The following is a 25,748-nucleotide window of genomic DNA, read 5'->3' as shown; positions in this document are numbered from 1 at the left end:
AAAACCAAAACAACAAAACAATCAAAAGCTATAACAAAAATGAAGCACAGAGAACAGAGACTGAAAAACTGGCTTCAAGCTAGAGGGACACAGTAAGCTAACTGTCCTTAGAAATATATAGCTTTCTCCTATCTTACTCTCTACATCTACAAGCAACTTTGTAAACTAACTGCCTAAAGACAGCATCAGCAGGATCACAAGAGCCCTCAAACATAACCATGTTCCTTTGCAACCAAATACTGTAAACAGCTTCAGCTAGAAACATTAGATACAATCTGCTGGTGGAATCAGTCCTTCTACCCAGCTTCACAGCCCAATCTGTTTCCTGAGCAAACCCTTGAACCGGCTTTTGACAGTTGAGAAGCTTCAAGACCCTAGACCAGATCCTTCTAGAGTAATTGCATTCAAAAAACAGATGTTGAGCATTTTCATTCTCCTGCAAACACAAAAGACAAATAGGATCACACTGGTTGTTCCAAAGGAGAATTTTGTCCTTAGTTAGGAGTCTATTCCAGCAAGCAAGCCATAAGATAAACACACTCCTTGAGGAGGCACTGTTATGACAGATTACCCTCTTCCAAGGAACCTGAACCCCTTGTTGTCTAATGTGGTTGTAGACTTTCTTGATTTGGACTTTATTATTATTAAGCACTGTATTCCAGCCTCCAATACCATCAATCAGGCTTCTAGACTTCATGATTTTCCCTGAGAACCCAGGAACTTTTCTTAAGGATATTAGCAGTCTAGAAGTTTCCAGATTTAAAATAATAAGAATGCAGCCATTTAACCCACATAGAGTCCATCTTGTGAGTGATATCCCAAAGCACCTTGCAAATAGCAGAAGAATTCCAATCATGGAGATCAATAACATTCCAGCCACCACAAGACTTAGGAAGGCAAACAGTCTTCCAAGCAATTAGGGCTCTCTTTGTAAGATTAGTTGTTCCTGTCCATAAGAAAGCTCTAAACCAAATTTCAATCTCATTAACAATCTTTTTTGGCAAAATAAAAATTTGAGCCCAGTAAGTTTGAACTCCAAATAAAACGCTTTTGATCAATTGCAGCCTACCAGCATAAGAAAGGAACTTGACAGTCCAACTCTCTATTCTACTAGTTATCTTATTAACCAAAGGCTTAAAAAAAAAAAAAACAAAACAAAAAAACAAAAAAAAACAAAAAAAAACAGATTTTGACATGAAGCTTGCCAAAACCATGGTTTTAATTAAGAGTGATTTTATGATAAACATATTTTCTTAACCTCTAGCCTTCTTCATTACCTATTTTGCATCCTATCATCATTCTTCCAACCATATGTATATCTATCTAAATTTCTTCTCATCTTTTAACCCAACTAATAACCTAGACTCAATTTGATCCAAATACTTTAACAACCCCCAAAATTTATCATATTTTTCATACCTTCAACTCTATATTTTTCTACCCTCTAAACACTATAAATAGACCCTCAATCCTTCACAAATTCCTCACACCAAAAAATCAGAAAATCCTCTTCTCTACTCTCAATCTCACGCCCTCCTCTTCCTTTATTTCCTTCTTGTTTGCTCAAACAAACACCGCACCGCAACCGCACTACCGTTGTTGGCGCCCGAACAACCACAACTACTGCTACCTAACCGTTGCCACACCACCCAACTGCCGCCACACCACCCAACCGCTGTTGCCAGCCTACCGTGACCTACTGCCGTGAGCTACCCTTTCACCTTCTTTTTCCGCAAATATAAAGTAAAATGGAATGATGATTTCTAATCCTATGATTATTATTACCTATATTATTATAATGCTACTTTATTAAGAAAGCTAAAGCATTTTGATACTAACGTCACAGCTAGTAGCACTATTTGATACTAATAGCATAAATTGTGTTTAAAAAAGTAAATAAGATTTAATATCTAAGTAGTTCATGCACAAGTAGAGTATTATTTTGTGTTTATTTTGTTAACCTTTTATTAATTAAAGTTATTTTAATTGTGTAGGAGGAGTCCCTCAATCGTGGTCAAGTTTAGTGGTCGTACCATAATTGTTCTCGTGATCAAGGTACGTATAGGTGGCTAGGTCCTTGATACAATATTGAATGCGTGTTTGGTAAATGATATTTTATTGATTGTTTGAATAAATGTTGCGTATGAAAGATTTAAGTTAATGATTTTCGTAACGAGTTAAAATATAATTTTATGATTTAGAGGTTTTATCTTTAAAAGTGATTAATTTAAATAAAGTTGTTTAATTTATAAATCACTTGATTGAAATAATTTAAAATTTGCAGCTCATTATGAGCCTGAGTATTTAATAATTTATTGTCCCTCTACCCGGGACTGGTTAAGTAAGACCATGAGCTTTGTATGATCTGGTCTTTCCTCGAGTATAGTTTAACTTGCTTGGGGGGTGTGCACACTTAGGTGAGGAAAACTGGTTTTGGAAGTATATCTTAAAATTGGAAAGTTTATTGGTTTGGAAAGTTTCTATTGATGGGACATTACTACTTTTGAAAGGTTTAATTTTGGAAATTCTAAATTTGGAAAGTCTAATTTTGGAAAGTGACTTTTGGCAAGTTTAAATTGGAATAATTATTTTGAAAGCATGTTTGTCTAATAAAAGTATTTACATGCCTTGCACTTATATGTACTTAGCTTTTAGCTAATCCGTTTTCCTTTTTGTTTTGGTTCGTCCTATTTACCATTATTGGTAAGCAGTCTTGATTTGAGTTGTGGAGTTGTTCGTGCGCATGCTATAGTCGAGATTGGGTTCACCTAGTTAAGAGTTAATTTTTATTTATGAGTAGACAAGTTTTTGGAGTATTTTGAAGCAATTGGTGTGGTTACTTTTATTATTATTAATAAAATTAAGTTATTTTCCTCTGCGGTTTGAGTAATTTAATAAGCCTTACGCTTTCACGTAGCGATAATACACCCAAGTCTATCTCTACGGTATTTGTATATGTATAAATATAGAATTTACGTAAAGGGGGATTTGGGGTGTTACAATTAAGGCAATCTAATATTTATATAAATATGTTTATAAAGGGCATGATCGAATTCAATATAATATAGTGCCTCAAAAAGATAATCTGATTGATGAAATTGAGGAATATCAATCTAGGAGATGGGTTTTCCCCTGTGAAGCTGCGTGGCGAATTTTTGAATTTGACTTATTAGAAATGCATCCACCAGTCCTTCCATTGCCAGTGCATTTGCCAAATATGCAGACTAACTGAGGCCACATGAAATATTGCAAGCTGTAGTTTCTGATGACAAGTGAAGCAGGACTCCACTAACAGAATTCTTTGCAGCTAATGCTGCTGTACCAGGTATGTTCATATCAGTAGTGTTACACATAGTATCACATATTTACTATTGAAGTTATATATCAGCTGCTTTTTAAAACTACAGTAGTAATAGTCATATATACTTACCACTGCTCATTTTACAATTAATATTTTCAAAGGTGGACTTGGCTATTTGTATGGAGAATTTTGTGAACACTATCGCTAAGATGCATCTGCTAAAGAATGGTTACAATGACAGAGAAATATAATGGTAGTAGGCAGATTAGCTTTTGTTTATCAAGCTGAAGGAAAGCGATTTTTTCTTAGATTGCTTTTAATTTAATGTCAAAAGTCCTACATCCTTTGAAGACCTTCGGACTGTAAATGGACATGTATGTGCCACATTTGGGATTACTTGAAGAAGATGATATAGGTGATTTATGTATGTCTGAAGCTAAAGATAGTCAATTACCCATTGCTCTACGCCGCTTATTTGCAACCATCCTAATCTTTTGTCAACCTAAAGATCCTTATCAATTATGGTGCAAATATTTTACTGATTTATCTGAAGATTTTGCATATCAGCACCAAGGAAATGATGACAGAGTTAAGAAATTGACTATTAGATCTGTTGAGCAGTATCTTGAAGCTATGGGTAAATCACTACGTAATGTGGGATTGACAGAGTTATGTTCTGCTGAAGAAGATGAATTCCAGCGAACCAAAGATATCATTGATTCTTTAGATGCACCTATTCCTCAGTCTTGTATTGATTGTATAGATCATCTCAATGTTGTACAACTCAATGTTTTTTCATGCATTATGGAACATGTGCGATTAGGAAAATCAGCTGCTTTCTTCATAGATGGACCAGGTGGCACTGGCAAAACGTTTTTATACAATGCTTTGTATGCAGAAATCAGATTAATGAATAAGATTGTTTTTCCTACAGCTACTTCTGGTATTGCTGCAACTAACATTCCATCTGGAAGAACTGCTCATTCAAGATTTAAAATACCAATAGATATTGAAAATTCATTGGTCTGTGATGTTACAAAGCAAGGCAGTTTAGCAGCACTTTTACGAGAAACCATATTAATCTTATGGGATGAAGCTTCAATGGTTATCAAAAGCAACTTAGAGAATCTGGATTTGTTGCTGCAAGATTTATGTGGGAATCAGAAACTGTTTGGTGGAAAATTAGTTGTTCTTGGAGGTGATTTTCGTCAAGTGTTACCAGTAGTACCTCTTAAAAATCAAAAAGAAGTTGTACAAGCTAGCATAGTTACATCATATATATGGCCTCAGCTTTTAAAGTTCAAATTGACAGAAAATCAAAGAGCTAAGGAAGATCCTAAATTTTCTTCTTTCTTGCTTGCTCTTGGAAATGGTGAACTCCAGCAAACAGAAAACACATATGTTGATTTACCTAGGGATATTTCTAAGCCTTTTACACCAGATGAAGATCCTGTATTAGAAGTAACTAAAGTTGTTTTTCCATAATTCAGTAAAGGTAACTTTGATAGTGTAGATACCTGATTGTGTCTCCCCAAAAACCAAACCCAATGATGAATACCTTTTACGTCTTAGATTATCGAGTTAGGTGAAGAGTTGAAGAATCTCGTGAATTCTTTTTAGCCTTAACCATTTCTAACCCTTCCTTAAATGTTTTAATCCAAAATCAGTTATTTCGTGTCCTGAAATCCAAAATCATTCATTTCGTGTCTTTGAACATCATTCATTTCGTGTCCTCTTTATAAAAACGACCAAACTAGTTTATTTTGGTCCATAATCCTGGTCCAATTATTGTGTAGTTGGATGGGTTTGAAAAGAGCTTTCCAACGATATATTATAAGCTCAAATCTAACTTATAACGAAGAAGTTATGGTCAAAATACTAAACCGAGCCCAAACCAAACATTACCTACGACCCAATGACCATGTGGAGGGTCCATTAACCTAAACCTCGTTCCTAAACCATTTAGGATTTGTTACAAGTTTCTAGAATCTTCTAGACAGTTGTTTTCAATCCTAAATCCATTAGGATTTATTATTAGCTTCTAGAATCTTCTAGAAGGTTCTAATTTATCCTGTTTTCCTAAAGATAAAGACTAAAGAATTTTACATCGGATAAAACACTTGTTTTTCAATGATTTTAATTCTGATAAATTATAATATGTACGGATATTCGATTAACCCAATTTGATTGGAAGTCGGATTCCGTACGGATCCATCTTCTAAAAATATTGTTGAGCGATAGAAATATCGCATCGCGATAGAAATACCGCGTCGCGATAAGCCTATCGCGCTTCGATAGAAATACCGCGTCGCGATAAGCCTATCGCGCTTCGATAGAAATATCGCATCGCGATAGCGCCTGTTTTACTCCGAGTCGGATTTTGACTCTTTTCTGATCTTCGACCCTAGTTTTTTCTTATAAATAGAGGTCATTTTCCTCCATTTTCAATCATCAACAAGCTTGATCCCCAACAATTTCTAATCTTTCTTTATAAGCTAAAAGCTTCTTCTCTCTCTTTCTTAGCTTAGCCTAAACACATCCCAACACCTTCTTGATATCATACACCATACTTCCATCACGAGATTTGAATACTCCAAGCCAATCTCGTAGTTACCTTTGACCTCGACGTGAAAGGTTGATAGTTCTGAGGGTTTGGTCCCAAATATATATTTCAATTCTTATTTGATTTATTTGTTTGATTTAATCTTTCTTGAAGTTACTAAAGTGTGTATTGTTTTGATAGAAAGAGGTACGAGGCATCTAAGTGAGTAGATCTACTATCCTTATTCCTCGCTTTTGATATAGAAATCATGCTTAGAATATTATTTTAATTCCTAGTATCATGATAGGATGCTTTTATGATTTCTAGTATCATGATAGGATGCTTTTATGATTTCTAATATCATGTTGGGATGTTTATTTTGATTCCTAGTATCATGTTAGGGTATTAATTAATATTTCTAATATCATGTTGGTTTCTAGTATCATGTTTAGGCTAAAGCTTTGATCTTTATTATTTAGTGACATGCTAGGATTTGTTATTAATTAGTTTAGTATCATGCCTAGGATCTTGCTAATAATGTTTTGATGATATTATGATGATGATTGTTGCGTCAATAATTATATGTTGCTTGATTATTCATGATTTATTGCTATTGCTTGATTACGCCCTTTCTTGCAGGTTTAAAGGGAATTTGTACTTGAAATCACGCTTAATAAGATAATTAATAATTTGATTTTAGGTTAATATGATTTTAACCCAACCACGAACCCAACAAAACCACCAACTAATCACCTTAACCCTTCAACGAACCACCAAAACCCGATTAGATGAACCACCAAAATAATTAATTTAGATTAAGGTTATAATGTTGTGTAATTATGTGTAATATTATGCGCTAATAATTTTAAAATGAAGGTATTTTAGTCATTTTGACAGAAAAAAGTTACTAAAATAGGAAAGAAATAAGTTTGTTGCAAATAATAGTTAGCACCTTTTTTTTGGTAAATAATGCAAATAACGGTTAACGGAGGTAGTATATATCATACTTTATTACTCTTATTTTCATCAAAAGGAGAACAAAACAGCTTCAACACTTCAGTTTCTCAGAGATATTCAAGGTACCTTCATAACCTTCCATTGTAGCTATATTATATCAATATATTAGATTATAAAGTTTTAGAAAAAGCAACAATTGTGATTTTAATTCTATATATACATGTAATTATAGCTTATATATTGCTAAGCTCATAATACTTATTCAAACTCATAATCCTCAATTGCTAACCTCTTGTATTTAATAAAACAATCATATACAATACAGAAACTTCTCAGCAGTAATTTTACTGATTTAATGCTTATATAAATGTATGAATCATGTTCTATATCTCATTTGTTCTACCACTGATGGTCAATTCTCTGTTAACGATATTAGTTTCATATAAATATGAATTTGTTTCTTGATTGCTTGTGCAGAAACATGGATAAAAAGTACACACATCTTAGTGAATTAAACAGCAATAGCAAAAATTATAGTGTTAAAATCAGAATATTAGAAAAAGCAAGACCAAAGACATCTTCTAAGAAAGGGACTTTGTACCAAACTCTGCTACTAATTGATGAAAAGGTAACTCCAGACTCTCAAATTGTTATTATTAGCATAAGTCAATTAAATTAGCATTTGTTCAAATACAAATACTCAAATATACTTGGCTCTTTCTATTTTAGGGTGATAAAATGAGAGCAGCTTTATTTGGTGATCAAATAGCAAGCTATGATGAAGCATTAGTATATAATGGTGAATCTCCTATTAAACTGATATAGTTGTACCTGGTCCTATGTTCCAATCTTTAAGCACAATACCTCGTGTAATAGCAGTGGATTCTAAATATGGTATGCAACCCTGTATCTTCTTTTGCACATAGTTGATTTTAAAAAACAGATTTGTATCTCACATTATACACTAACGTACTCTTATTTAAATTGTAGATGTTTTAGGTATTGTTCTTTATGTAGAAGAGAAATTACGAGTCATCAATACCAATGAAGGTCGACAGTTTTTTGTTAGAGAAATCGTTGTAACAGATCAATCGTAAGTTTATAAATTTTTCCTATCTTTATACATTTTCATAGATAAGCTTTGAGTATAAACTAACTTTCATACTGGAACTTTTATTTATAGAATGGACCAGCCTCTTGTTATAACTGCTTGGAATGATTTAGCTGGAACTGCTTGTAATAGACTACAAAATTCTACAAAATTGATTGGTTGTTTGATTTCGATTTTGAGTCCTTTGTTTTCAATTGCATTATGGGGTGAAGTATGTTTATTTGGTTGTTTGTTGTTTTTGATTGTCTTACTTGAGGACAAGCAAGAGGTTAGCATGGGGGAATATGATGTATGAGTTTCATACCATGTTTTATCCCGGTTTTACAATGTATATTTGCATGGTTTTGGGCTCTTTGGAGCCATTTCTTGCTAACAATCTCTTCTCTAGTGTGTTCGATCTATTTTTGTGAGTTTCAAAGGAATACTGAGCTTCGTGGATGAATCGGACGTGTTTTGGATAGTTATAGAAGAGGTTAGTGTGCGAAGATGAAGATTTCCCCCATGCCCTGTTGACCATAGCTTGCCCAGTCAGACAGGGCAAAGAAGGGTAAGCTAGATATGGAGTATATGCTGCAGACTCCACGTGCCCGGTTGGGCATAGCTCACCCGGTGGGACCGGGCACTGAAGAGTTAGAAGATAGCTTTGATAATAGAGAAGGCAGCAGTCAGCTTTGATTTGTCTCGCGCGCCCGATCGGGCATGGTCTGTTCGGTGGGACCGGGCACGAGGTGGAAGAAGATTAACGAAGAAGAATTGGGCCGTACTCTAGCCGCCCGATCGGGCAACCATCACCCGGTTGGACCAGGCACTGCTTTGCGGAACCCGATTTGCTTATTTTCGGAATTCTATCTTTTTGGGGGTATAAATACCCTTTGTAATCACAATTAGAGAACACATTACTATATCCTCTAGTTTTAGTTTTCTCTAAGAACCCTAGTTTTACTTTCTTTAAGCATTTTAATTCCTCTCTTAGTTTGATTATTATTCATCAACAATTTGAATTCTTTCAATTGAAGCAATTTTGGTATTCATCTATCTCACTTCTCTTTCATTTATTATTGCTTATTGATTATGTTTTCTCTATTAAATCTTGTTATTGGTTTTGCTATTATGTGTGAGTAGATACATAATCCGGGATCTTGCAAAGCTCGGATATGATTAATGCTTAAATTTAATCTTTAAATTCTTTAATAATATTTCCAATTGACATGCTTGATTGATTGTGTTTATGCCAATACTAGATTAGGAATAATTGGTATTGTTATCATCCCTTTGTTCTTATTGCAACGGAAGTTGAATATTAACGGGATTTGGGTATTTCAATTAAGGGTTTGAAGGTCATCACGAAGTAGATGATTGAATGATTAGGAAGTTAAGTATTGAGTTTAATGTCCCTTATTTGCTTGATTCCATGGAAATAGGCTTGACAATTGATTTGGGAAGCCATTGATAACTCGGGAGAGACATTTGGTATTGATTAGGGAATGCTTTTCCTCTTGTCGATTGAATTGTTATTGGGGGTAGAATTATTTATGCATTGATTATATTCGTGGTAATGCTTGATCTTGGATGCTTTAACATTGATTATCTCATTCTTAGTTAATTGTGTTCTTTAGTATTTCAGTTATTAGTGTTCTTCATTCTTGATTTGGTTACTTGCTTAATGATTTCTCGAGTCTATTTAATTAGGTAGACCTTAGTCTCTTGGGATTCGACCTTTACTTGCCCGACTACATAGTTAGGAGGAATTGTTAGATTATTTTTGTTAGGTACGCGATACGTCTATCAGTCACAAACCCAAAAGAAGATAGAGCCAATGTTTTGCAAGAATGGTATGCACCCTACATACATACAATTATTGAAGGAATTTACGTAGTTCTTACATAGTATCATATTAACAATGTTACAGGTCAACTCAGTATGCGCAAAAGCTCTTAGATCAACAGGCCAAAATTCTACAAGTTCGATATCCTAAAAATGAACAAACCACTGTCACAGTTTAGTATCTGAAGGAAAAGAAGGTTTATACCTTATACTTCTTAAATAGACAATCTATGTTTTGGAGCAATAGTCTATTATATATGATCTTACATTCAAACAAAATAACTATGCTGCTTAAATGTAGCCACAAAATGCATTGCAAGATGAAAGACTTTGGATAGCTGCCACTATAGCACCCGCAAATTTGAATCAGTTGATTATATACAAAAGATGCATGCACTGTGGGAAGGTAACTAATTTTTCAGAAGGACAGCAATTTGCATGCAGAAAATGTTACATCAGAGAAACAAAATCTTGTCTCGGGTATATATTTTCTTACCATAATATCTTTAAATAACAATTAGCAGACAATCATATAATTGTATTGATTTTATCATTTTATGCAATATGCAGAATTGCTTTAACTTTTGATGCAGTGGATGCTACTGGTAGCATAACACATTAAACAATGAAACTGAGAAAATACTGGGAATGGATGCACATGAAATTAATGCTTTGATAACAAATGGATGTGCTAAAACTTATAAAGCAATTTACCAATTTTGCATATCAACTTAGCTCATAAATTATGAGTTCCAACACCAAAATGTGCATAATCTGATTTTAGTAATTATAAACTTGTGTAGGAAGATCAAATAGGTTTTACCAAAGCACAACAAAATCTCAGTTCTAGAGTGCTTCATTTGAAAGTGGCACCAACTCCAGCATTGACTGCCAGGAACATACTTCAATGGTCTTTAGAAGCAGTTCACATACCACATGATGCTTATACACTTCCAAGGCAAACTGTATCTGAAGCTCTATATGCAGGGCCTTCCTCATATTCAAATGTGTCTAAGAACATGGATAATCCCACTGCATTTGGCAATACAAGCATTGAAAAAGCAGGAAGCAAAGATGCAAAGATAAATGAGCTTCTGTCAGGCACTCAGACTCCAACCTCTAAAACAGTTACAACATCCTTTGACACACCAATATTTCCTATTTGGTCATTGCATACAAAAAAGCGCAGCTGTCTTAAGAAAAGGCAACACCAAGATGAAAATCAGTGTGCTACAAAATGCTCCAAATCAGTTGCTTTTACAAATGAATCCAACGCTATGGTTGATTATGCTATAAAACAAGTTCTGCAATCTACAAACAAAACAAGCGAGGATATAGCAGCTTCTGCATTACTTGAGCTCAAAAGCACATCCCTTGAATCTGCATCAGCTGTTGGAGGAACTAAACCTTCATCTTAGACCTCTTCATCAGACTGAACTACACAGATCTTCTCTGGTTGCAATCAGATAAGGAATAGCATACATAAATTAGATGCTGCATTTTGCAGACCCTGTGGCATAGTAATTTCAGCAAGGTAATCAAGATAACTCATCGTATGTACAAGCTGCATTTTGCTCACTATGTGGCATAGTAACTTCTTCTAGGTAGCATTAATCTATCTAAATAGATTATCACCCTCGTGAAGGAACACAGGTGATAACCCGTGTTCCTACATAACACTTTATATATATAACTCTTTAAGTATTTTCATTATGTAATTATGTCCTAAGCAAGCATTTTAGATCTTTCTAAATATTTTGAAATTTCTGAAACCATCAGGAATCTGTATAAAATTGGATTGTATGCATGAACTATTATATATGATATATATAAAATTATATTATATGAAGAACTCTTACTAAACACTGTGTTTAAATTTCCAGTATTGTACCTTTTTTCCTATAATTGTAGAAATTGATATAGAACTCCATGCTATATAATCTCAAATTTAAACAGAAATTACAACATTAAATATACAGAAAATCTATATTATTATGCTGACTTAGAATATATAAGCATTAAATATAAACCGAAATATTATACGGAGTGCATCGTAATAATATTACAGAACAATTATTTTATACTTACTACTAAGAGCAGCGTTAATGGTGAACATTTTAATAGTTCACAATGAGTGAACAAATAAGGTGGTGGCTTAATGGCAAACTCTATAATTGTTCATGATGAGTGGTCATGCGTTCGATTGCAGGAGCGAGCAGCTGGACGAAATAATTCGCTGTGGGCCCCACCAAAATTTTCCACTGATATTCATACAAAACGACGTCGTTTTGCTGTTTCATGTTGCAAAACGATGTCGTTTTGCTTATTAACGGGCAGAAAAAAAATAGAAAGTAGCGGTTGGGAGCGCGCCACTTGGCCCAGCCGCTGCTTGACACGTGTTCATTGTTTTAAATAAATCCGTTGTAATAATACAACGGATATATTTTATAAAATACAAATCAAAAAAAAATAAAAATTACCAACGGCTCTATTTTTTTTCCCCTCTATAAATAGACACCCATATTGATATACTTTCTTCAACTTTGAAAATCCATTTCTTTCTACTATATTTTTCTCTTCAAAAATCCTCTCTATAATTACCAATATTATTATTATTTATACCAATATTAATATTATTATTGTTAATATTATTTTTAATTATTATCATTAATATTATTATTATCGTTACTATTTTTTTTATTATTGTTATTATTTTTAATATTATTATTATTATTATTATTATCGTTATTATTATTATTAATATTAAATTTTTATTTTTTCCAAATATAAATTATAATTATGGATGCTAATACCAACCCCAAAACAAATAGAAAGCAGAAAAAAAAATTGGGTCAAAATATGATCCCGAATCAAGCCAATTTTCCTCCAATTCACCCAAATTTTTCACAAACACCCACAAATATTCCCCATAATTTTTCTGGAGTGTATCATCAAATACCCTAGTCAAGTTGCCCATATAATCCACCAAATTTCCCTCAAAATTTTAATTTTTCTCAAAGCAAATCAAATTTCCCACATCCATCCATGATACCAATGGGTTACGGTGAATATGGTGCTGCATCTGGATATTTTCCGTCACAAAAACCGAATCCCAATATATGGGTATCGAGCAATGTCTTATCTGAAGAAGATGAGGCAAATGAAGAATGAGAGGATGATGGTGAGGGAAATGAAACTCCTTCCCCCCATCAAAACTTCACTCAAATGTTACAACAACCACTCCAATCAACTCCGGAATTTCGTGTTGGTTGTTCAAACAATAGAAGTTGGTCGCGATCAGAAACTACGGCTCTTATATCCGCCTACATGAACACCAGCACCAACATAATTATCGGCACAAATCAAAAGAAGGGTCAATTTTGGAACAGAGTCTTGGACGCATACGATGCTGCCAGGGAATCGAATCCAGTTGAAATATCCCTACGAACTATTAGTAGTTTGAAGGGAAGGTGGATGCGAATCTCTGAAGCCGTGTTAAAGTGGTGCGGAAGCTATGATAAGGCCCGGAAGCGAAAGGGAAGTGGCTATAACGAAGATGATGTTATCCAAGAGGCCCACAAAATCCATGAGAACTCATTCGGACGATTCACCTTCTACGAGGAATGGATCCAAATTAGGAAGTTTGACAAATTCCGGTCTTTGTTGGACCAACAAACATTCAAGCCTTCGGTGGGACGTCCACATTCAACTCCACTGACGGATGAGTCTGTAGGGAGCGGAAGTAGTGGGAAGAGGACACGGGATGAGGGTGAAAATTTCTCACCTACCACACCGACCAGCGTGGGTGCCGGTGATGAGAGAGTAGCTCGTGCTGAAGGAATTAAAAAGGCTAAGTCGAGGTTGAAGGGTAAAGCTCCATCAAGTGAAGCATTTAAGGAATTAGAAACATTCAACACCCGATTGCAGCTATTTGGGGATTCGATGAATGTGTCAAACGAAGCAGAAATGAAGAGGCTTGAAATACAGGAGCGCAAGGAGGCAAGGAAACAACGGAAAATTGAGCTAGAACAACATAGGATCCACTGGGAGCAACTAGCTCGTCTAGAACAGAAAGTAAACCGAGAACAGTGGGAAGACGAAATGATAGTAATACTTCAGAACAAAATTAAAAGTTTCACTAATGATGCTTAGGCATTGTAATCTTCATTTTCAGTAGTGATAAGTTTTCAATTCCAGTTCAACCTCTTGTACGCATTTCCAATTATTTGTACTTTATCAATTAATCAGTATAATGGATCTTTTCCACTATCCCATTTTCATAGCCCATGTGATCTTTGTCTCTTTATTCAATTATATCAATTTGTCTCTTTATATATAATTGTGTCAGTATCTTAATTTCCCCTTTGTTAGCCCATGTGAAACCCTTCTTCTCCATTCAATTTCTGTGTGGTTCTAATCCAGTGTTTGTCATAGCCCATGTGATCTTTGTCTCTTTATATTCAGTTATTTCTGAAGAAGAATTACAAATTAGTTCACTATAAATAAACACCATTCTTTCATTTATTTTACACACAAACACATAAATCGTTTGCAGTTATTATTAGAAAACCTCACTCTATCTTACATTTCTTACGTAGAAAATGAATTCAAACAGTTTCAACTTAAGCTCAACCGATTCCTCTTCATCTTCATCTAACTCGGATGATGAGGGAAGGGAGCTTAGAGTTCAACAAAGTAATGAAGTGTGTCTTATGATACAACACGTAATGCATGAGTACATTCCACCAATTATTCAAGCTGCCACTCAGCAACGCCGACGCAAATCTACTGAGCCCCGAAAGGATAGGGGACGCGAAGAAGGTCATGCACGGTTATACAATGACTATTTCGCGGAAGTCCCAGTTTATCCAAGTTCCTTGTTCCGGCGCCGGTTTCGAATGCGTAAACATGTGTTTGAGCGCCTTCTCAACGCAGTGACCCAACATGACCCTTGGTTTCAACAAAGGCGAGATGCGGCAGGTCGTCTTGGGTTGTCTCCACTTCAAAAGTGCACTGCGGCCGTTAGACAACTAGCTTACGGGTGTGCTTCAGACGCTTGTGATGAGTATGTCCGTATAAGTGAGGCTACTTCACGATTGGCACTCCAAAAGTTTACAGAAGGTGTCATCAACCAGTTCGGTGATCAGTACCTACGCCGTCCAAACATCGCAGATATGGAAAGATTGCTACGTATTGGGGAAGAACGTGGATTTCCTGGCATGATAGGCAGCATTGATTGTATGCACTGGGAGTGGAAGAACTGTCCACACGCATGGAAGGGGCAGTATCAAGGAAGAGCAGGAGTTGCAACTCTCGTACTGGAGGCAGTTGCGGACAGAGATCTATGGATATGGCATTCGTTCTTTGGGATGCCAGGTAGCTGCAACGATATTAATGTGCTTCATCGATCCCCTGTGTTCGAAGACGTCTTAGAGGGTCGAACACCTGCTGTGAACTTCGTAGTCAATGGTCATCATTATACGAATGGGTATTATCTTACTGATGGAATCTACCCTAGATGGGCTACTTTTGTGAAATCCATTACGAGTCCACAAGCTCGTAAGGATCGTTTATTCGCAAAACACCAGGAAGTTGCAAGGAAAGACGTTGAACGCGCATTTGGGGCCCTTCAAGCTCGTTTTGTCATTATTAAAAAGCCGTCTTTGGCGTGGGATACCGACATACTCCACAATATCATGCTCGCCTGCATCATAATACATAATATGATCGTTGAAGATGAACGAGAGACGTATCAAAATAACGTTAATACCAATGAGTTTATGAATGCTGGAGGCAACGCTAATGAGGACACTACCGAGTATCGTACTGATTGTATTGTGGATATCGGCTTATACTTGACTCGTAGAACAGAGATTGAGGATCAACAGACTCATTTGCAGCTAAAAAACGACTTGGTCGCACATATATGGAATAAATTTGGTAACAACGAGAACTTACGCAATTAGGTTTACAATAAATGGTTATCCCTAAGGACATCTTACAAAACGATGTGTAGTAATTCTTTTTTTTTTAAAAAAAAAAAATGTACTTGATTATAGTTGTAGTACTGTAATCACGATTTGTACCTCTTTTTTTTTTAATTATGTTAATTAAAATTAGCTGCGTTGTTGTTTAAAAATATTGATCACAAGAATTAGTTTTTAAAAAAGCTAATAAAAAAACGCAATAATTTCTTAATTAGTAATCACGATTAAAAAATTAAATACGTCAATTAATTACATTGACATCGAGTTAATAAATTATAATTATGAATTAAATAGATTATATTTACAAAAATAAAATAAGGTGGGATAGGGAGTATTGATGATGAACCATTGTTTAGTGTTCATTGTTAAGAGTGAATATTGTAAATGGTTTGTTGGGTTGATGTGGATGAGAGAGAAATGGTGATAGTGACCCATGAACCATTTTTTTGTGTTCACCAATAATGATGCTCTAATAAATATCTCACCAAGCACCATTGAAATACTCAATATTTTTCATAACATCATCACTCTATGATGTTATAATGTTATATTACTCTATCTCACCAAGCACCAAATATTCAATATATTGAAATACTTAGGTAATCCCTGACCATGAATATCTTCGACTATATATAAGTGAAAATTATAAAAAGTTGATATTTGAAAAAATTATAATAAGGGAAATCTAATAAAATTCCTCATGCTAATTTAAATATATTGTATAAATCATAGTATGAGGTCAAAATTATTTTATTTTGATGACATGAATAGTAAGTAAGTCGAACTTAAAAATGGAGATAGTATAATCTTTATCCTTAAACCTTTGCTAGTGCTCTTTCTCTTGCTTTTGGTAGAAGGGCCAACTAAAGCAACTGTACAAGTAGTTTGAAAACTGTGAATCAATTATTCCTTATTCCTATTTTTTAAATCCAAGTACAAAAAGCAGGCAGCCATCAAAATCTAATTTACACAATGTTTTTATCAGTTTAGATCGACCAAAACTGGTTCAATCTGCTTGACGAACATTGAACACAATATCTTCCGCTAGTGTAAGACTGAATTGACATAATATAAAGCAAACTATAAAGCTCCAAATTCAACCAATTTTCTACAAATAATTAGTTAATTTATAAAGATGAGTACAAATTTAATTGTCTACCTTAGTATAAATATAGAGGTGTGCGTAACCACAATACCATACATTCGATCAATGCACAGGAAAATCAGGGCTTTAAAACACCACTTTTAATCAATTTTAGGAGTGCCAATTTCATGTAACATCCAATCCATCTAGATGCAACATTACAAATTTAGCTATCTCCTTTTTTTTTTTGAACAAATTTAACTATCTCCTTTAACAAAATTCATTCTCTTAAAAAAAAAAAAATTGCAAGAAAATCAACAAAATAAATTAATGAACAGAAAAAAGGGAGGTGCTCATATACTATCCAGCTATTGAGGAGTCTTCCATGCCAAAATTGGCATTCAGAGATATAGATTATATATTTAATCACAGCATCCAAACCATTCTTCAATAAATTTATTTAATTTTTGCCGATTAAATAAAATAGATTAAAGACTACTATAAAAAAATAAAAATAAATAAAAAATAAAAAATAGAAAAAAACATTGATTTTATAACATTTGGATTCAGAAAATGAAAATGGGGTAAATCGCTCATATTCTATGGGTGTATAGATGAGTCTATCATGCCATGGTTATAGCAATTCAGAACGAGGAATTTTTTTATAATCATCGCTATTTTACCCACAATTAAAGGATGAAAAAAACCAGAACAAAAACAAATAAACAAATAAATGGAGATTGAAATAAAAATTCAGAAACCTTAATAGAAGAGGAGTTGGAGTTAGAGGTCTTAGAGTTGGTAGAAGGAGAAGCGGCGAAAGGTTATTATAGAAGAAGTAATGAAATTGAAGGCGGTACATTTAAAACCCTAATCCTATGGGCCGACGAGCGGTGACCAAGACCCAAAAGTCAGTACTCGGGACAAAATCGTCAAGTTGTGTGCATCGCGTGATTCGTATCGTATGTTCCGGTTTATTTTACATTTTTACTCCTTAGTTTCCTCCCTTTATTATGTGTCCATTTCTCATTTTTAACGGAAACTACGGTGGCTAATAGACGCAATACGGGCACATAACTAGTCATGTCTGAGAATCACTTTCATTTTAGTTTTATATCACAACTTTAATTCTAAAGGGTATGTTGTCCAAACATTATTTATTAAAGTTATTTCAAACTAGACTTGATCAAGTTGAGCCCGGCCCACCAATTTTGGCAGGTTTTGGACAGTTTTTTCCGGTCTAAAATCGAGTCGAGTCCGTCCCGATCCAATTTTAAGAAAATATTGGACAGGCTTAGGAAATCAATTTTATGCAATTTTAGCAATTGGCCCGAAAAGCCCGCACGACCCGGTTAGTTTGGGTGGGTTTGGACACATATATTTAAGCCCGAAGCTTGGCTTGACCCGAGGAATGGGCTAAATATTTTTACCTTGACCGGGCTATTGATCACCTCTATCTTAAACGTTTTAAAAGTATAAGAAAGATAGGCAAAAAAAAAAAAAGTCACACATGTGATTCGCATGCATAAATAAGGCTATATATATAGATAAACATTTTTAGGAATATATTTGGCATAACAATATTCATAAGTATTTGGTTAAACTTTAAAAAAGGTGGTGATTAAGGAGAAATGAAAAGAGTGGGACAAACCAACAAGAGTTGGGTCAAATGGTAAGCAACTTGATGTCGCTTAAGAGAGATCTCGGGTTCGAGTCTTACCATATACAGAAAATTTTGTTGAGAGACTCATCCACTATAAGCCACGTGTGTGACCTGGGTCGGATCTGGATGTAGTCGAAGCTAAGCTCTGTTGAACCTGTTAGGCATTCTAAAAAAGAAAATAGTGGGACAAATAATGATATTTTGGATATATGTGTAATTTATATGTAATACCCTGGAAATTTCCTTATTTTAAAATACTCTTTTTACTATAATGAAACTCATTTTAGGAAATAACCAAAATATTACCGCCACCGTAATAACGGCTAAGACTATTTCAAAGTCACACAACGGAAATCTAAAACTAAAAATCAGCTTTTCAAAATAAATAACTTGAGTTCACAATCTCAAAACATAAGTAAAATGAAACATTCACAAGTTGGAACCAATGTAAACCTAGCCCTTTAAAACCAACTTAAAATAAAATATGACAATATTACTCAATAAATGAAATCAACAATTCATAAATATAAATTAAGAAAGCATAACAAGTAACTCTCTACACTCATACTCATTCCCTTCATGCTCTTCATGCTTCAAGTACCTGTCGTTTTTTCTTTATTTCAACCCCTTTACTCACCATATAAATGGGTCATAGTAGGACCAATCCAAAGGAAAGCCAAACACAAACACAAAAGTACGAATCAACAAAAGCTGAATACATATGCACCACACTAACATGAATATCCTAGCAATAATAAATAAAACATGCTCGCCATACAATACACAAGTCAACTTACCTTTGACTCATAACTAATAATATTAATTATTAATAAATAGTTTTGGATTATGCATTGAACGGATTTCATTCCTTAAAAATAACCCATTAAAATATTGAGCTTCCAATTAGGGAGCTACCCCAATTGGCACCTACTATGTCACCTTGTGACGGAATTCCAACGCATTAATAATGAAAAAAAGTATAACGTCATGTACCCCTGTAGAGGCTATGATCAAATATAAAGTCACATAACTCCCCTCATATGTTCATACTTAAGGTGTATATGTTCCAAGAGTTTTGGTGTGTATCCTCTTACACTTTACGTGATTTACCAATTTAACTTGTGATGACTCCAACCAATCAGTCAAGAACAAATATAACAATCATTAACACAAACTTACATTTCATTCTTGAATTAATTAGTGAACACATACCATTTATTTTAATTAAGGTTCCTTGCCTAGTTTTGTGCAAAAAATTGCACTATTACTTCATTGGTGCATAAAATACACTAATAAACTTCCTTGACTCAATCTCAACTTATATGAATGAGTGAGTAAATAAAATAAACTACCTTCTTGACTCAACTCAAATCATGAATCATGCTCAATAGTTCTAACTTTAGCCCTTTTAAACATAAATAAGCAAGACTTATTAAATCCATGCTTCCTTGATATTTGAAAATAAAACATACTTTCATGATTCATACATATTCAACATGTATCATGCCTCAAATAACATGTTCACATGCTTGCATAATGATTCATGATCAACCAACATCAAATCCAAGCATATAATCAACCAAACATGCTACTAAATCATCACTTGAAAGATTCTTTACACTCCTAGCATGATACTACGGACACACAATTATTTCTATGCGCATACGTGCTTTAAATAATGCCTAAACTCGGCCATACTCACTAGAAAATCACTTATCTCGAAACTTCCTACAAATAAATATACATAACCACAATTTATCACTATTCTCACAAATTTCTAGTAACTATAACATACTTTAAACCTCACTAATTAACCCAATTTAATGGTTTAAAAGCCTTAAAACATTTTCTTTAAATGGGTACTTAAAATCCTTTCAAAAAGACTTAGTTTTCATGACTTACATAAAATTCAAGCATGCTTATTTAATATAAAACATCACTAATAGACTAGGAAATCATATTTAAATCATTAAGAACCTTTTTCCTTTTATGGGTAATCAAACCCTAACATAATAATTAAAAAGTAGTGTGTATAATTAAATACAAAATTAATTGAGGGCTTAAAACTCATTAAAAACATGTTCTAATCATTAATTAAACAACCATAACAACCAAGAATCAAACCTTAATCATAAACATTAAATTCCCAAAGTCTAGGGTTTGTAAATTGGGGTTTTTAATCAAAATAAAATATGAAAATTATAATAATAAATTAACCACATCAACTATCAAAAAACAACATCAAAAATATAATTACAATCATGCCTTAAATTAATTAAAACAAGCTTAGAATTTAAATAGGAGAAAGAGAATTTTTTTTCTTTAATACCAAAACCACAAGAAAGGAGAGAGAAGAGGGCAGTGGTCGGTGCTACTGCTGATTGCCGGTGGTCGCCAGTGGTTAGTGGTGGCACCGGTGGTCGCCGGTTGTGCGTGGAGAGGAGGAGAGAGTAGCGTGGGAAAGAGAGGAGAAAAAGGGAGGAAGAAGGAGAGAGAAAAATAAAATGAAAAGTTTGGGGTTTTGTAAAATTTGACAGTTTGATACGCGAGTGTGAAATTCTTGGGTTTTTGGGGTATTTATATCCCCTTTTAAAAACAAAAATACTTATTTACAAAACTGTCATTACTAATCCTATTCCTCGAATTCTCCTTCGGGTCTAACTTTTTGGGCCCTTAAGAACTCTTTTATTCCCGACAAGTTAGTCCAACACTTTTATTGATGTTGACCCAATTACAAGCTCATTATTTTATACATACTTATTTTATATTTAAATAATTAATTCTTTTAAAATGAAATAAATCAATTTAATTTATAAATAAAATAAATAATTTATATTTATAAAATATTATAAAAATACGGAGTATCACTATTTATGGCAAATGTTAAAAAGTACTCTCTCCGTTTCAAAAAGACATTTTCATTTGAAATCTTAACACTTTCATATGATAAAATAATATTTTAAATTACTCTTAATATATAATGTATAACATAGTCATGTTAGGTCTTTTTTTATTCGTTTCAATGAGTATTTTATTAAAATTTAATTGGTATATATTTTACTAAGAAACAATTAAAAATATTTATGATCAAAATAATGCGTTGGCAAATGTCTACATTCAAAGTGAGAAGATCGTATTTGAAACGGAGGGAGTATTTAATAGCACAGAAATTTATGGGTGTGTTCGAGATTTTATATAAGAAATGTAAAACGTTGTTTTCAATATGATAGAGTTATGTGATATATTTTAGAAGCATGCACCCATTTTGGGTTGTCCAAACTGAAAAACAGTGCTTAATAAAGAGATAGAGGGAGTAGCAACTACAATAGTAGAGAGATGATCACGGGCTGTGGTGCATTTTGGTTAAAAGTGGCCCATTTCATGTCAAGGGTTCTGGTTAGGCCATATCGAAAACATTATACCCATATCACTGCCTTGCTGCCCAGCAGCACTTGCGAGCAACGACCAGCAGCCATGCACCACACAGCACCACGCAACATCTGTGCACTCCCAGCCCGCCACACAGCAGCACCATGATGAGGTTGTAGCACCACCATGTGCACCTAGGCAGCCACATGTGGGCTGCGTCAGCAGCCCGGCTAGCCTTGGTGGCGCTTGGGTGGTTTAACCTCGATTTACGTGCTTTTATCTCGGGATTTTAATCCGATATAAGTGTGACATAAAATTAATTCTAAACTTATTTTAGAACCAATTTAGGGCAAAATGAAAAATAAAATAAGTCCAACTTAATTAAATTCAATTTTACTAGTGCACAAGCCTAAATTATTCAAGAACCATTCTTTAAATCAATTTAGGTCTATCTTGATGCTACAAAATTGAAGGGCTAGACTCATAATTAATTTAATTAAATATAAATTAATAATGAGATTTGACAAAATTAAGGAGGTTGGAAAAATAAACCCTTTCATCCAATGAAAAATTTCCAACAATAACTTGTGTATAATTGAAAAATTACATCTTCCAATACGAAGATTAATTAATTTCAATAACAAGTTTTGAACTTTTAGGACTTTAATCAACTCAAAAATGATTAAATCCAAAAATTAGTTCAACATGGAATTTAGCAATCAAAGTTCCAACCAAATAAACAATTAAAGATTGAATCTTTAACATATTAGGGACTTCAAAATTACAAGTTCACCATAAACATTCACACTCGAAGCAATTTATTTGCAAAAGTGTGACAATTTCAAGTTTATGTGAAAAATGAACTCACCGAATTAAGCACCAATTATGACTTCATCAACATGCTTAATAAGGTTTATAATTGCAGTAGATTAGGGATGCAACCATACATTTAATCTACCTTTAGCATGACATAATTAATCAAGGTTTAAGGATTTAAAATTTTTCGTCAAAAACAAAAAACCCCTCGAATAACATGTTTCTGGGTGGATTTTGGCTTCTGGGCAGTGCTCAAAGAGAATAAAAAACGATTTAGAACATCAATTTCACCCAAAAATCACTATATTTGAGTCGAAATTAGGGTTCGTTAGCTAAAATTAGTAAAATACGAGATTAAAACTAATTAAAACGAGCTTCTAATCTAATTAGAAAGCAAAACCAGAATTTAAATCCATTTTAAATCACCTCAATTAATTATTAGTTACAATAATTATAATGAGCGTGGCTCCGATACCGCTGTTGGGTTTCATAGCGTCCAATGCTATGCGGAAGAGAAACCCGCCCAAGACCCGCTCATTAATTAAAGCAACTAAATATTTAATCACATAATTAACAACATAAGAGAGAGAAAAGGAAATGACATTCTTACCCTCAACGCGTGCTTCGCTCCTATAGAGCTCGGACTTTAAAGCCTTAGCTCCGCAAGCGCGAGAGCCTCCGACGGAGTCCACCCTCGAGACCCGACCCGAACAGACTCTACCCCGAACGTTAGTCGGGACTAGACCAAGAAAAGACTAGAGTATTACGAAATTAAAGGTTCTCTCACCTAAACGGAGATGCCTTATTGAGTTCAACTCAAATGTTCTTCCCAAAACCCAAAACTTGGGTATTTATAGGAAATGGACACTTGATCTCCATTCTCCCATCAATGTAAGAGATTTGCATTTTCTTTTATTTTATTTTAATCAAAAACAACATAAAATGCAATTCAATCAACAAGCTACAAGTGGCAAAGGGATAGCAAAGGTAGGTGAGGACCAATAAGGGGTGGGGGGGGGACCAAAAATCCCCTTGCTCCCCAAGCAAGGCCACCAAGCATCGGTCCCCACTAAGACTCAAGAGCTGCCTACGCATAGCTGGTAGCCAGCATGCCTTGGCTGCCAAGGCTACCTGGCTTGCACCTGACACCTTGGCTGGGCTGGCTAGCTAGCCCGCATACATATGCACGCAGCCAGCAAGCCACGCATACAATGCGGGCTACTGCTGCTGCTATGTAGCATATGCTAGGCACTGCCTAGCACACAAGCACGCTTAGCCTCAACACGCAAGCATGCACAACCACATCGCATAGCACGCTGCGATGCTAGGCGATGCTGCGATGCGTGAGGTTGCTATGCTAGCACACATTGCCATAGCACATCACGCATAGCGCGCTACTGCTGTACTTGAGCTAGCAATGGTGCGGCTGAGTGCGTGGCTCAACACGTTAGCATGCGCTAGCATGCTTGCGGCCTTGTGCACCAGCCTTGCTAGCATGCTTGCGGTATGCCTAGTGACGCGCTTGGCATCTCGAGGTAGCTACGGCTTAGTTCGAACTTGTCGCTTGCTTGATTTCTCGTCTCGTCGATTTTTAAATTTGACTCGACTTGCGATGCTTGGTCTCGACGCTCTAAGCTCGATATCTGACGTCTTTATCACAATACTCTAATGACTCTTCTAATCCTTTGGATTGATTCGTCGATTCGGATCGGTTACTCGATTGGGTGTGACCCGAAGGGTTCAGTCAAGATTAAGCTGTAATATTAATTACACATTAATATTACTGATCGGAAGCGGCCTCCACCTAGGCATTCTGATCACTTGACCTTACTGAAGAATTAGCTTTCTAATAATTCTGAACCCTCTATCGGAATAATACACTTATTAGAAGGACACCATTCCTTTCAAAGAACCTGTACCACCTCTTAATGAGAAACGACCAATGGCCAACGTCCAAGTCTATACAGACCAGGATACAGATGACGACTATGAAGTCGATACACACACAACCCCTGATGGTTACCTAAGAACTAGGCGCATCCGTCCCATCGAAAGGAGGGAACGAAATGACAAACAGGCGGGCCCTAGTGAACCAGTCGGCCAGTCGACTGGTCAAACTCATGTGGTCGAAGGCTCCGCCCCTATCACTAGAAACGAGCTCATGACTTTCATGACAAGTTTCAAAGGGGAGATTAGGGACCTGATTGATAAATTAAACGGACGGCTGTCTCCACCAAGGAACAGTCGGCCAAAAAGCCCTCCCAGTCTTGGAGGAACAAGATGGTAAAAGATCGAGAGGCTACTCCTTACCCTAAACCAAGGGAGGACAGAGGCCCTTGATAAATTTAGCCAAACTCCGGTTCCCTGAGCCGGGGAAGAAGAAGGCCATCCGGCATGTTCAGCCGGATGGTTCAAAGAAAACTTATTCTGATGCCCGGATGTTAATTCGGCAGAAGAAGAACATGCAACTGTCAGAGTCGGCTTCAACGTCAAACTTACAAGACAGCTTTCAGAATACCTAAATGAGGTATTCAAAATCAAACCGAGAGAACCAGACCCAGGCGGCATATCTGCCCACTCTAGTCCTCAGATGCTCCATGCGTCCCCGTATGCGCCTCAACAGCCATACATGCCGTATGGATAACCTTTCATGTAACCTACTCTCTTCGGAGGGCAAGCAGCACAAAACGTCCAACCTTTGGACTGGCAGCTTCGACTACTAAGACTTGGAGAACAATCCTCTGCGTTTTTTAAGAAATAACTAAGGCTGCACAGCCGGCCAAGGTGAAAAATGTGTTGGTAGGTACCTATGACGGTACCACTAATCCAGAAGACCACCTTATGGCATACACTAACCTTATGTATCTTCAAGGGTTGGATGATGTCGCATGGCGTAGATGCTTCCCGGCCACATTGAAGGGCGTCTCCTAGCAATGGTTTGACAACCTGCCAGCCGGATGCATAAATAACTTTAAGACGCTTTCATACTTGTTTGCGTCCAACTTGTCAATGAACATCCCTGCAAAGAAAACAAGTCTCGACTTGGGAGCTATATAGCAGGGAGAGAAAGAAGGGCTACGATCATACATCAGGC

General features: G+C 35.3%; 3 protein-coding genes across 3 annotated transcripts; all 3 read left to right on the top strand.

The window, feature by feature from the left end:
* The first annotated feature begins 1,443 nt into the window (after nucleotides 1-1,443).
* Nucleotides 1,444-4,786, top strand: LOC110719911 (ATP-dependent DNA helicase PIF3-like). The gene is made up of 3 exons (XM_021898892.1): nucleotides 1,444-1,704; nucleotides 1,995-3,325; nucleotides 3,463-4,786. Exon 3 carries the CDS (start codon nucleotides 3,668-3,670, stop codon nucleotides 4,784-4,786), a length of 1,119 nt encoding a protein of 372 aa, XP_021754584.1. The 5' UTR covers nucleotides 1,444-1,704; nucleotides 1,995-3,325; nucleotides 3,463-3,667.
* An 8,174-nt stretch (nucleotides 4,787-12,960) lies between these two features.
* On the top strand, nucleotides 12,961-13,887 carry LOC110719910 (glutathione S-transferase T3-like). The gene has a single exon (XM_021898891.1). It carries the CDS (start codon nucleotides 12,961-12,963, stop codon nucleotides 13,885-13,887), a length of 927 nt encoding a protein of 308 aa, XP_021754583.1.
* A 116-nt stretch (nucleotides 13,888-14,003) lies between these two features.
* On the top strand, nucleotides 14,004-15,701 carry LOC110719909. Its single transcript, XM_021898890.1, has one exon. The coding sequence runs from the start codon at nucleotides 14,337-14,339 to the stop codon at nucleotides 15,699-15,701; it is 1,365 nt and encodes a 454-aa protein (XP_021754582.1). The 5' UTR covers nucleotides 14,004-14,336.
* Nucleotides 15,702-25,748: the final 10,047 nt, after the last annotated feature.

Source organism: Chenopodium quinoa, unplaced genomic scaffold (genome assembly GCF_001683475.1).
Source record: "Chenopodium quinoa cultivar QQ74 unplaced genomic scaffold, ASM168347v1, whole genome shotgun sequence".
Classification (NCBI taxonomy): Eukaryota; Viridiplantae; Streptophyta; class Magnoliopsida; order Caryophyllales; family Amaranthaceae; genus Chenopodium; species Chenopodium quinoa.
Note: the sequence above shows the minus strand (reverse complement) of the source record. Positions and strands in the feature narration are given on the sequence as shown.